A 12,309-nucleotide genomic window follows, 5' to 3' on the forward strand; every position below is an offset into this window, starting at 1 on the left:
TTCAATTCTCAAACTTCAAATATAACGGTACTTCCTTTGTCTAAACCCACAACCTCTCTCTCTCTCTCTCTCTCAGCATGGGTTATGTAGTTTCCAAATCCACCGTTTGCACTCTTCTCACATTCACATTGCTTTCATATTTCACCAAAGTCTCAAGCTCTCATCTTTCCCTGCCTCTTCCTTCAACTTTCTCAATCATATTCCTCCCACTAATTCCCATTATTGCCTACTTCTTGATCCACTTCATCTCCAACCATTCCTCAAATCTTCCTCCTGGTCCTCTCTCCATCCCAATCTTTGGAAATTGGCTCCAAGTTGGCAATGATTTAAACCATCGCCTTCTTGCATCCATGTCACAAACCTACGGCTCTGTATTCCTCCTCAAACTTGGCTCCAAAAACTTGGCTGTGGTCTCGGACCCCGGCCTAGCCACCCAAGTCCTCCACAACCAAGGCATAGAGTTTGGCTCCCGCCCTCGAAACGTGGTGTTCGACATATTCACCGGCAATGGACAAGACATGGTCTTCACCATCTACGGGGATCACTGGCGTAAAATGCGTCGAATCATGACGCTGCCATTTTTCACTAACAAAGTTGTGCAGCATTACAGCAACATGTGGGAGGTGGAAATGGACCAAGTTGTGCATGATCTAAACAAAGATGAAGGAGCGAAGACAGAAGGGATAGTAGTTAGGAAGCGTCTGCAATTGATGTTGTACAATATTATGTATAGGATGATGTTCAATGCCAAGTTTGAATCACAAGAGGACCCTTTGTTCATTGAAGCTACCAGGTTTAATTCTGAGAGAAGTCGGCTGGCTCAGAGCTTCGAGTATAACTATGGTGATTTCATTCCTTTGTTGAGACCATTTCTAAGAGGGTACTTGAACAAGTGCAGAGACCTGCAGAGTAGGCGGCTGGCTTTTTTCAACCATTATTTTGTTGAGCAAAGAAGGTAATTTCCATTTTATTTTCTCCTCAAATTTGTGTTATGTATGTTCGAACTTAAGTGTAATGCTAGCTAGTGATACCACGTTGGTTACCACACCTCTTACGGACTATATAGTTAGATAAGTCGGTTTTAATGTGAAAGATATGATCAGTAATGTGATCAGTAAATGTGGTACAAATAGTTATTTCACGTAATTAATGGTTTTTATATCCGCTTTGATCTAAACAAGTTAAATAAGCAAAAACTTTTGTGTTTACAGGAAAATTATGGCTGCCAATGGAGAGAAGCACAAGATAAGTTGTGCCATCGACCACATAATAGATGCTCAAATCAAGGGGGAAATCAGTGAAGATAATGTGCTCTACATTGTGGAGAACATTAACGTTGCGGCAATAGAAACAACACTATGGTCCATGGAGTGGGCCATAGCTGAGCTAGTCAACCATCCAACCATTCAAAGCAAGATCCGTGATGAAATCTCAATCGTCCATAAAGGAGCTCCAGTAACAGAATCCAACCTGCATGAGTTACCATACTTACAAGCCACGGTAAAAGAGACATTAAGATTACATACCCCAATACCTTTGTTAGTACCTCATATGAACCTTGAAGAAGCAAAGCTAGGAGGTTACACCATCCCCAAAGAGTCTAAGGTGGTTGTCAATGCATGGTGGCTGGCCAACAACCCTGCATGGTGGAAAGACCCTGAGGAGTTCCGACCGGAGCGGTTCTTGGACGAAGAATGCGGTACGGAGGCCGTGGCAGGAGGGAAGGTCGATTTTCGGTACTTGCCATTTGGCATGGGAAGGAGGAGCTGCCCCGGGATCATACTTGCATTGCCAATCCTAGGCCTTGTCATTGCCAAATTGGTGTCAAATTTTGAGATGAAGGCTCCTCAAGGGGTGGAGAAGATTGATGTGAGTGAAAAAGGAGGGCAATTCAGCTTACACATGGCAAACCATTCAACTGTTGTATTCAACCCGATCAAGGCATGACTTGATAACAAATCTGTTTAATGGTTGATCAAGATTTAAATGCTAAAGCAACATATAAATGTTCTGTGCTACTATTGGTAATTTCCATTTTTCCATTATGTGCTCGTTTCTTCTCCATTAGGAAATAAAAGCCCTCTTTTGTTATACAATTATAATTTATAAGGAAATAAAAGCCCTCTTTCGTTATACAATTATAATTTATATGTTATGTTGTCAAATTATCAATAATCACTATTTCATTATTGAATATTATCAAATTTTCGAACATCACCATTTGTCATTGTTAAATGAATTCAGGTCTTAGCACAACTTGAGAATCCATTTAAGCTTGTTATACAAAACTTGTTTCGAAGGTTAATTATGTTGATGGTTATCAAACGAACCCTCGGTTTCTTTGAGATTAGAAGGGAAAGATGAAGATATTTGGATTGTTGGCTTTAACCATCATACTACAAATTCGATTGAATGCTCAAATCCAATTAAACATAGTGGAATCTCCATTTGGGTCCAACCTGATATTCATCCATGAATCATGGATAATAAAGAGGGCCGAAACTCAAGCAGATTATGAATAAAAAGGCTTCCAACATCTTTAATTTTCATTAATGCTTCTAAGTATATTTTTCCACATAGGTCTCCAAAATTTGGATGTACACAATGTGGATTAACAGGAAGAAAATTTTTTTAAAAAAAAGGAGAGAAAAAGAACATATATATTTGGCAAAGAAAGAAACATGATACAACAAGAACAAAAACACACTACCGTGAAGGAAACCTTTGTCTCCAGCATGCATGTGATGGCCTGCGGGAAGAAATCTACAGATAAAGGGAGTTCGCAAACATGATACCTCGCCGAAGGCTTTCACTTGCTCCAGCAAATTTCTCCTCTAAAGCAACTTCTCCTACAGCATGAGCGGCAGTACGCAACTGAAAAAAGGCCAGTCCGTTAAAACCGTAAGATAATTTCTAATGCTATCCCCATTCTGAAGGAATTAATATATGGGCACATTTCTTGGAAATTAAAGTCGGTGTTTCCGAAATTTCCATGCATAACTAATCAAGATGCTACACAGAAAACTAACCCTACCAGTGGTGAAGTTAGCGTATACAAAACTTTTACTCAAAGAGCCAGAGCAAGTTAAGCTACTCCCTTTTCAGTGTTGGCTACCAATTGCGCTATGAAGAGTTAAATTTCATCATAACCCAGATCACAATAACTATAAATGAAAGCTAATAACCAAGCCCAGGTCCTGCCCAAACTCGATTACGCCTGGCAGTAAGGTGATCCGAGAAAGGACACAGACAGCTGTAAATAAGGCCACAGCAGTAAACACTTGTACATGTTTTTTTTCTCACCCCTGGACTTACCAAATTTGTCTCATAAAGCCTTGATGATTAACCGAATCTACTGTAGTATCACCAATCGTAAATGTTAGTTTTCCTGGTGTATTATAAATGTTATCTTGGTCAAATAAACTTCCACTCCTTTCAAATGGGTTCTGTAGTAAAAGAGGCCCCTGAATCCTCACAAAACCAAATTATGAGATATGTTGTGCTTCCTAACAAAAGCATTTTCTCAATCAATCAGAAAACTTTAGTACAAACACAAGTGTATTTCAAGCCTCAATTCAAGTTCCTAACTTTTGTCTTTCTTTTCAAAGCAGAAGCTATTTATGAGTATATACCCAAGATACAAAGCGAGATCTACCACCAATTACTACACAAACAAACCCATGAGAGCTCGGAAGACCCCAAACTTACTTGTATGGTTTACCCTAATAACCACAAGATCCTGTTTACAATTGCAATTCTGGGATTTGAAGGAAGGTAGAGACACTACTCGAGTTTTAATCTCTATCAGAAAATAAATAAACAAATAAAAAATACTTTTATGCGAGGGTGTTCTGGAATCTCACATACATGTTACCAAATATTTACTACTCAAATTTTATGCAAAATTATAGTGGAACATTGCAGTGCACACACTAATAGCTTACTGACTCGGCTATATGTTCCAAAAGACAATCATAAGCATTATAGATATCTAATTCATTCTTTTTCATAGCAATTCAAGTCACGTGCCAAAGATTCCTCAGTGCTGATACCCAATTAGTCAATTGAAGAAGAATCTATCATGCAGTTTATACATGCATTCCACCACTTCTATGAAACAATTGTTTTCTACCATCATAGTTCTTCATGATCATTTGATGCAAAGGAACTTGAATTGGAAAAATTGAAAACCCTCTAAGTAGGAAGCATGCAATACTTCCTCACACATCACTTTAGGTTATATTTAACAGAACGAAAAAAATGAAAAATACTATACCTGATTCAAAAATTCATCGAGTCTTCTAGCACTTCTAATGATACTACCCTCAAATATATCTGTCATTTGTGTAACATCCGCAAAACTTGCACCCTGATGAAATATTTATTAGAAAAAGAGAAAGGGAAAGAAAAGTAGTCCTTATTAAACAAATTATGGCTTGAAAACAATCAAAGGGTTAGAAGTTGAACCCTCTAATAAAAAAACTAACAAAGTTGAACCGTCCAAGCATTACTACTTCCAATAACCCAATATACTACATTAGACAAACTAGCATAGTCAAAAATGCCAGAAAATGATTGGACACCAATCATAAAGTGACTCAAACATATCCACTGTATGAGCAACAGACAAATAAAATTATGTTGCACGAGTAAGATGAAGAAACAATCTGTCATTTCTATCTTGTAAAACATTCCCGCCTTTGGGACCTACGGTTTAATATCTATTACCCACATGCAGCATCCCATGGAGGTTGAATCATAAAGAGATTTACAAGACTAAGTTTTCATCATAACAACAATGGTACAAGAGTCATAAGTATAAATAAAATAACCCTTTGTAAAAAAATAAAATCAAATAAGAAAACGTTTAGTTACCAATTGCTTTCCTGATTAACATTTCAAGCATATCAAAGCATAAATATAAACCCTTCAACTATGATCACCTCAAATGACTTGTTTTAAATCCCAACCCACAATTATACACATCACACATTTACTTATAAGTTTCACTTGATATCCAAATCAATTTGATGTTATTTCTTTGCACCACTTCTATCATCAATTATCGAGGTTACCAACACATAGCCATGAAAGAGAGAATTTCATGCATGGAAGCAACAAATTGTGTCACATAATAACACACTAACCTTCGACCAACAATAAATCACATCCATCAAGTATGGCCTCACTGTTGATTCCACATACTCATCAACGTTCACTTCTAATTTGCATTCATGTTGTATCTGCAGCCATGTAGAGGTATTACTAGCTGTTCATAATAAAAAATAGATAAATAATTTACGCATATGACCAGTATGTGAAGCTAAACATTATAACACCTCTGCGATTCTTCTTGCACTCTCTTGGAGTTGTTGTAATGGTCTAGCAAGCTCTGTCCTCAATTGTATCTGCTCATTCGATTTATCTCCTGGAATAAAACAACTTGCAAGAGCCGCTATTTGATGATGATCCAAATCGTTGAACGTACCTGTTCAACATACAGCATTTATACTTACAGAACACTGACACAATATTGAAGTGAGGGCTGAACAAAGGTGCTTTAAACTGATAAGTCGACCAGCTTCACTGCCCCAGTGGGCTTAGCTAAGCCCAAAATCAGCTTTATTAGCTTTAAGAAGTTCTCAATCTTATCATATGTTTCTATTGTTATTGCATTGGCCAAATTGTCCGATAAGAGGCCTCAAGTAATAAAAGCTTTTGCAGGCTGGTGAAAGGAAAAGTGCATGGCAACTACCATTAAACATCAGTTCAGTAACAAGGAGTTCATCTCCCGTGTCTATCAAGCAGGCTGCTCGCCCCTTTAACTGGACAACATCCTCAGTATCAATGTGACCAAGCTTCTTCAATACTCGCGAACGGTTCTTAAGTTCATCACGAAACTTTTGAAGCTGCATAATTAATGGAAATCAAATTAACCAAAGAAACAGTTAGGAAAACAGCAGAGTTGAGTAGGCATACTCTTTTACAAATTTTGGTACATGCAACATCAAAAGGTCAGTGTAACATTGAACCCTCATCCCATACGAATCATTACACTCTGTATGGTTCTACCACATGTCAGAACTGCTTAAGACTGGACTGTCCAAACCAGGCATACCTGGGACTCACGCATCTTGGACTTAAGTTGTTGAATTTCATGATCCACCTCTGCTTTCCGTTGAAAACATTTAATCTGCAGAACATCTTGAGACTGCAGTCACCAAATAGTAAGAACATTGGGTGATAGTGAAGTAAATTCCTAGAAAATAATTTTTTGTCCAGACAGTACAATGCCTTTGGAATTTGAAATACTTTAAATAATATGACAAACCTTATGCAGCGGATGTGCATATAATTTCTGTTCAAGGGCCTCTATTTGATTAACCAACTCAACAATTTCAGGATCTTCAATGCCCATATCCTAAAATTCAATATAAATTTTGAGAAATATATCACAGAAGAAATATCAAAGGTGGTTTTATGACCATTTTTTTTCATTTTTCAAAATTATAAGGTAAAAATGTTAACAATTAAAAGGTAAGGTACAGGAAACTTTTGTAACAATATGGTAGAAAACAAAAGTCTTTTCATACCCACAACGTACCAAAGACAGTGGATCATTACCTTTACAGGATTCAGCTTTGGAAGGCCTTGTGGAAAACGAGTTCCCAGCTCCTGGACTGCAAGCAGAATACTTTGCCTCGCCTCCAATGGCCGCAAATCAGAAGGAATGGATATTCTGAGTTTGCTTAGAGCAGAAATCAGGGGCAATTGGACAGGGACCTAAACCAGATGGATAGCAATATCAGAAACTCCAGAAAACCAGTTCAACTACTTGAAAACTTAATAAACCACATCTAAAATTTATAACTTTGTTGCTTCTCGTGCATGAACTTACTACATGCATTTCACCCTTTTCTCCAGGACGAGGAGGGCATGGTTTTGGTTGTGAACTGTTCTCACTTGAGCCAGGAGAACAGTGAAGCAAAGTATCCACTATATAACCACCACCGCGTGAAGGCAGTGAGCCTAATGTGGATGACGGCTTTTTAACCACATTAACTACAACTCCCCAGCCCCAATCTGTACCACCTTCCCTAATCTTGACCTACAACAATCAAAACGCCTTTTGAATAAGAACAAGCAAAAACATGACCTGCAACCTTTGGAATATAAAATCAATAGCTGAAGCAACCATCGGCCTTAAGCCAGTGTATATACTATATAATGACAGCTGAACAAAGAAGCTCAAAGTCAAGGCACAATATGAAAAATTCATATCAATAAATTATTAGGTAATACATCGATGTGAGAAGAAATAGGTAAATATTTTCTTATTCTACCTATCAGAATAGCACTTGTACTCAGAAATACATATTTGAGAATTAAATAGAAATTAGGAGAAAAGAGTAGACCGCATTACTCAGTTCCAAAACTATTAAACAACATCTATAAAAATTAAATTACATACAACCAAGAGACTGCATTATTCAATTTCAATGCTATTAGAAACAACTAGATTATGATCACAATCAAATTTCAACCAGCTTGACCATTCTCGGCACATACCAGGCGACCAGGAAGAAGAAAATATAGAACTCTTTCAGGCCTCGTTATCTCTGTCATCATTTTCTTTTCAAGTTGGGCTATATCAAGTTTTATCTTATGATACTCAGCAACTTCAGCCTGCATATAAAACATTAAACTATAAGTATACAACACAAACAAGAAAAACATATATAATCACAATGGAAAAGACTACCTCTCCTGACGCATCAAGTATTGCCACTTCCTGCTCAAGATTTGAAACCTTTTTCCCTATATCAGGTAAAGCCTAAATAAGAGAGAAAGATCCGAAGTGGTCAGTCACTATGCACCAGGTGGTTGGGTGCAGTACAAATAAAATATGTGATTCAGTAGAAACCTTTTCGTGCTGAAATTGGTGGAATGAATTCTTTATCACGTGTTCAGCTGTGAATTGGCCTTCTGCACGGCTCAGCAAATTTAAAATTGAGTAGTAGCTGAGTCTGAAAGTACTAACTAAAGGAGCTGGTTTACCCAAAACCATGTCCTTGAGTGTGTTCATTTCCATCTGCAAGAAGTAACAAAATAAACATTCATTTCATGACCTAAGCTTGTTCTCAAACATCAAACTGGGCTGTGATTTTCAAGAAAACAAAATAACTCTTTTTCTCCTTTCACCCTTTATAAATATGAATTTAGCTCTAAAAATATACAAGAATAAAACATAACAAAGCAACAAAAAATCTGTAGGTGACTAAATGGAAACTTCAACATATGGAAGGACTTCTAATGGTAAATGTATAATGATCAATTTCTCAATTTATGAATCAATATAGAACTTAGTGAGTGGGACTTGTATACTACAGAGAGATAAGTAGTGGTGGAATCACCTGCTCATCAATCATTATGATACAAATACCACGATCATCTTTGCCACGACGCCCAGCCCTTCCACTCATCTACAGGAATTACGATAACTGTTAATAATTTAAAATATATATCTAAGCATGCAGCATTCAAATATACAACCATGTCTCTTTCACTTATTGTTTCTTCTAAAGAAAAAAGCAGCGAAATTTTCACTTACCTGAATGTACTCACCAGATCCTATATATCGATGACTATCACCATCCCACTTCTTAACAGCTGTGAAAACAACAGTTTTTGCTGGCATGTTTAATCCCATTGCAAACTGTCACAAACGACAGATATTAATAAGTCAATCATTCTTAACATAGAAACTAAACAAACTACAGCTATAAACCAGAACTTTAGCAAATGACACAGAAAAGCGAGAAAAGAATGCTTAAGAGATGTTCTTACTGTCTCAGTAGCAAAAAGGGCCTTTACAAGGCCTTCCTGGAAAAGAAGTTCAACCAGTTCCTTGATAACAGGAAGAAGGCCAGAATGATGAACAGCAATGCCTCGCTGAAGGAGTGGCAACATTAACTCAATAGCAGGCAACTGCCTGTCTTCCTCGTTTAAGCAGAGCACTGCCTTACGAAAAACATGTTCAACATCATCCTTTTCTTCTTGGGTGTTAAAATCAAGCTTAGACATGGACATCGCATGTTGTTCACACTCTCTTCTACTGAAGCTGAAAATTATAACTGGCTGAAATTTCCGTTCCATTATCATCTGAAATTTGAGGAAGAAAATTGTAACTAAATAAATGAATGAATGTAGGAAGAAAGAAAGGCATATGAATAATGTCAATTGGAGAAGGCACCAATGAGGTAGGTAGATGCATAAACAGGTCAGCCAGAGTGACATCAAGAAATGTAAAATAACATCTCACAGAAAATGTTTAGTACATCATGGCCGAAACAGGAGGACAGTAACTCCTATTCTACTGCAAGTGCAATAAGACGTCCAGAGTAAGAACGATGTAGCAGAAGTGAGGGAAAACATTAACACCTATTATTTTCAGGAATCTTTCAATCGCCCATTCCAATAGATAAAAGTTTGCAAAGGTAATGCTTGGCAAGGACCTGTCTAAAAGTTCCGCTCCAACAGCCCTTAGATGGCAAGAGTAGACTATTTGCTAACATTACACGTGATAAACCCAACCCTTAGGCAATTTGCCAAACCCACTACTAAAGAAAACATTTGGCTCTGAAAACCTTTAGTGTTCTACTTTTCATTTCATTTCTTCTCTCTTTGTTTTTAATAAGTATAACCTTTGGATGTCCTACTTGATACCCTAAATGACCAAATTACTTTTCAGGCAAGCATATTATATTAGACCAGAAAACTGCCATCCAGATTCTCATTTCTATCCACCAGTGAAGATGAGCACTTAAAAGAAACAAACATTGCATCTTTGCCAAAAATGGTCCAAACTTGCCATAAATAAACAACACCATGCAACTAGTACTAATAAAAGATTAAACGATGTCGGGTCAGAAAATTCCATACTCGTCCATAGTAGCATGTACGAAACCTTTTATTGTTAAAATTGACATCAGTGAAAGTTTTTTTATATTGCTCACCAAAATAAGATGCATCAGGAAAACCAAACTCTTTCTTGGAAACCGTAGCTTTAAAAGTGAAGAGATTTCTCCAAAAAGAGAAACATACTCAACAAATATCAAGAAAAAAAAATAACAATATGAAGATGTCGTTAAAAAGTTAAATCCACCAACAATGGTGCATTTTCTTGTGCATATAGGATATTGAATTAAATGCATGGCCATACAAAATCTTAAATTATTGGTTAATAGAGCACCATAGGTACTATTACGAGTAAAAGTTATGCTGCTAAGAGAAAGGAAAAGGGAAAATGGACTGCAGTACTAGGCCAGCTATGTTTGAACAAATAAGAAAACCCACCCATCAGTATAACACAAGAAGGAAGAGCAAAAGTTAAAGATGAAGAGCGCACCTTAACAATTTTGAAGATATCAGAACCCCCAGATGCAGTCCCACCTTTTGCAGTTCTCCCACTTGCCTTGCCATTTGAACTCCTGTGACCGTCACTTTCTGCTTTGAAAAAGTATCATGCAGCTTCACAAAATTTTCCTCCCTGAACTGTTCATTCTCGTCACCACAAGATACAACCCATTCCCACCCACTGGAAAAACGTAATGCTGCAGAGGAGTTGGTCGAAAATCTGTGTACACCACATGGCAAGGCTGTTTGTGCAAATTACAAATCCACTCTGCAAACTCAGTGGCATTGGACATTGTGGCTGAAAGAAAAACCATTTTAACAGCTGGAGGCATAAATATAATACTCTCTTCCCAAACAACCCCTCTTTCGCGATCCTTCATGTAATGAATTTCATCAAAGATAACCCAGGCAACTTCCTTTAAAACCTCCGAACCCCTGTAAAGCATTCCCCTAAGGATCTCAGTTGTCATGACCAAACAACTAGCATTAGGTGAGATTGTAACATCTCCAGTCATCAATCCAACATCTTTAAACTCCTGGCTGAGCTCTCTATACTTCTGATTGCTCAAAGCCTTCAGTGGTGAAGTATATATAACCCTCTGCTTATCTCTAAAAGCCATGGCAATTGCATACTCTGCGACTGCAGTCTTACCTGCCGAAGTATGGGCAGAAACCAAAACCGACTCATTCCTTTCTAAGCATGCCACAGATATCTGCTGAAATGGGTCAAGGGTAAATTCATATGTCTTGGCCGCCTTGCCATTATACACAGGATTCGAGAGGGTTCCATGAACCGACTCATCCTTGGTTGAAGTGTACTCACTGGGAACTGCAACCTCATGCACACATGTTCGGGTCAAATGGCGTCGCTTCTGGGGAGATTCATGGATGGGGTTTTCTGTGATCTCTGACGCTTCAGGCTCTTTTCGTTTCGCAACCGTTGGAGATTCTTCCATTCCTAAAATTGAATCCACTTTAAGCCAAACTGAACAAAAGTCTCCTATTAATATTGAGTTTTTCTTCTTCTACAAAAATTTGAAAAAGAAAACATGAAGGAAAGTGGTGTGTGTTCACAAAAGAGTAATTTTTTTAATAATTGAATAAATATACTGTGTCAAATCATCAAGTTACACAATACTTGCATTATAAAATCGTCAAAAATATTCCAGAAATACAAATATAGTAGAAATTCATTTAAGAAAACTACTTTGGATTTCAGGTATCAACAGCCAATTCCTAAGGAACCATAAACCTGTTACCAGCGTCAACTATAGAAGATTCAGATTATTTAAACGAGAGAACAAAAGAAGAACAGAGAAACAGAAAACAGAAAAACGTCCTTTAAAATGAATCAACGTTTTGAAATTGGCTTACCTGAAACCGAGCTTTCTCAGCGACCCAAAGCCCTAGCTTGACATAAAGGAGAACAGATTAGGGTTTTATTCGAAGGAGCTAATTAGGGTTTTACAGCGGCTATTCGGAGAACCGCCCAATTAGAGGGCCTTATTGAGTTTTTTTTTTTCGCCGAAGCTATTCAAAATTTACACGAGTTTTTAACCCAAAAATGAAAAAGCGGGAATAACTTCTTTAAAAGAAAATTGGAAAAATTGCTCAAGTTTAAACCTTTTGCCTACCTGGCAAAAAAAAAAAACAACATTTCGTCGACTTTTTACATTAACCAAAAGGGTTAATTGGTGTATCTAACTTTTGATTTACAACATTTTTTTTTTTATAAAGAAAATTAAGGATATGAACTTCTTTTTTTATCAATTTTCTCATTGCCGTCTAAATATACAACATTTCATCCAACTTTCCATTAAATATGAGGGCAAAATGGTCATTTTGTACATTAAAAATAAATAAAAACAAGAAAATTCAAATAATACTCTCTCT

The 12,309-nt window shown here is 37.2% G+C and overlaps 2 protein-coding genes across 2 annotated transcripts; one reads left to right on the forward strand and one right to left on the reverse strand.

Annotated features, from left to right (window-relative positions):
- On the forward strand, positions 1-2,138 carry LOC103323718 (cytochrome P450 CYP73A100-like). The gene is made up of 2 exons (XM_008225728.3): positions 1-955; positions 1,212-2,138. Exons 1-2 carry the CDS (start codon positions 78-80, stop codon positions 1,945-1,947), a joined length of 1,614 nt encoding a protein of 537 aa, XP_008223950.2. The 5' UTR covers positions 1-77; the 3' UTR covers positions 1,948-2,138.
- A 374-nt stretch (positions 2,139-2,512) lies between these two features.
- HEN2 (RNA helicase, ATP-dependent, SK12/DOB1 protein) lies at positions 2,513-11,930 on the reverse strand. The gene is given in 19 exon segments (XM_008225730.2): positions 2,513-2,874; positions 4,277-4,369; positions 5,148-5,243; positions 5,340-5,488; positions 5,756-5,909; positions 6,119-6,211; positions 6,332-6,421; positions 6,625-6,783; positions 6,899-7,108; positions 7,570-7,686; positions 7,763-7,834; positions 7,925-8,092; positions 8,415-8,483; positions 8,612-8,716; positions 8,848-9,162; positions 10,409-10,503; positions 10,506-10,571; positions 10,574-11,374; positions 11,791-11,930. Coding segments are annotated over 18 exon segments (2,961 nt in total). The 5' UTR covers positions 11,373-11,374; positions 11,791-11,930; the 3' UTR covers positions 2,513-2,763.
- Positions 11,931-12,309: the final 379 nt, after the last annotated feature.

This window comes from Prunus mume, linkage group LG2, assembly GCF_029339155.1.
Source record: "Prunus mume cultivar Tortuosa linkage group LG2, ASM2933915v1, whole genome shotgun sequence".
NCBI classification, from domain to species: Eukaryota; Viridiplantae; Streptophyta; class Magnoliopsida; order Rosales; family Rosaceae; genus Prunus; species Prunus mume.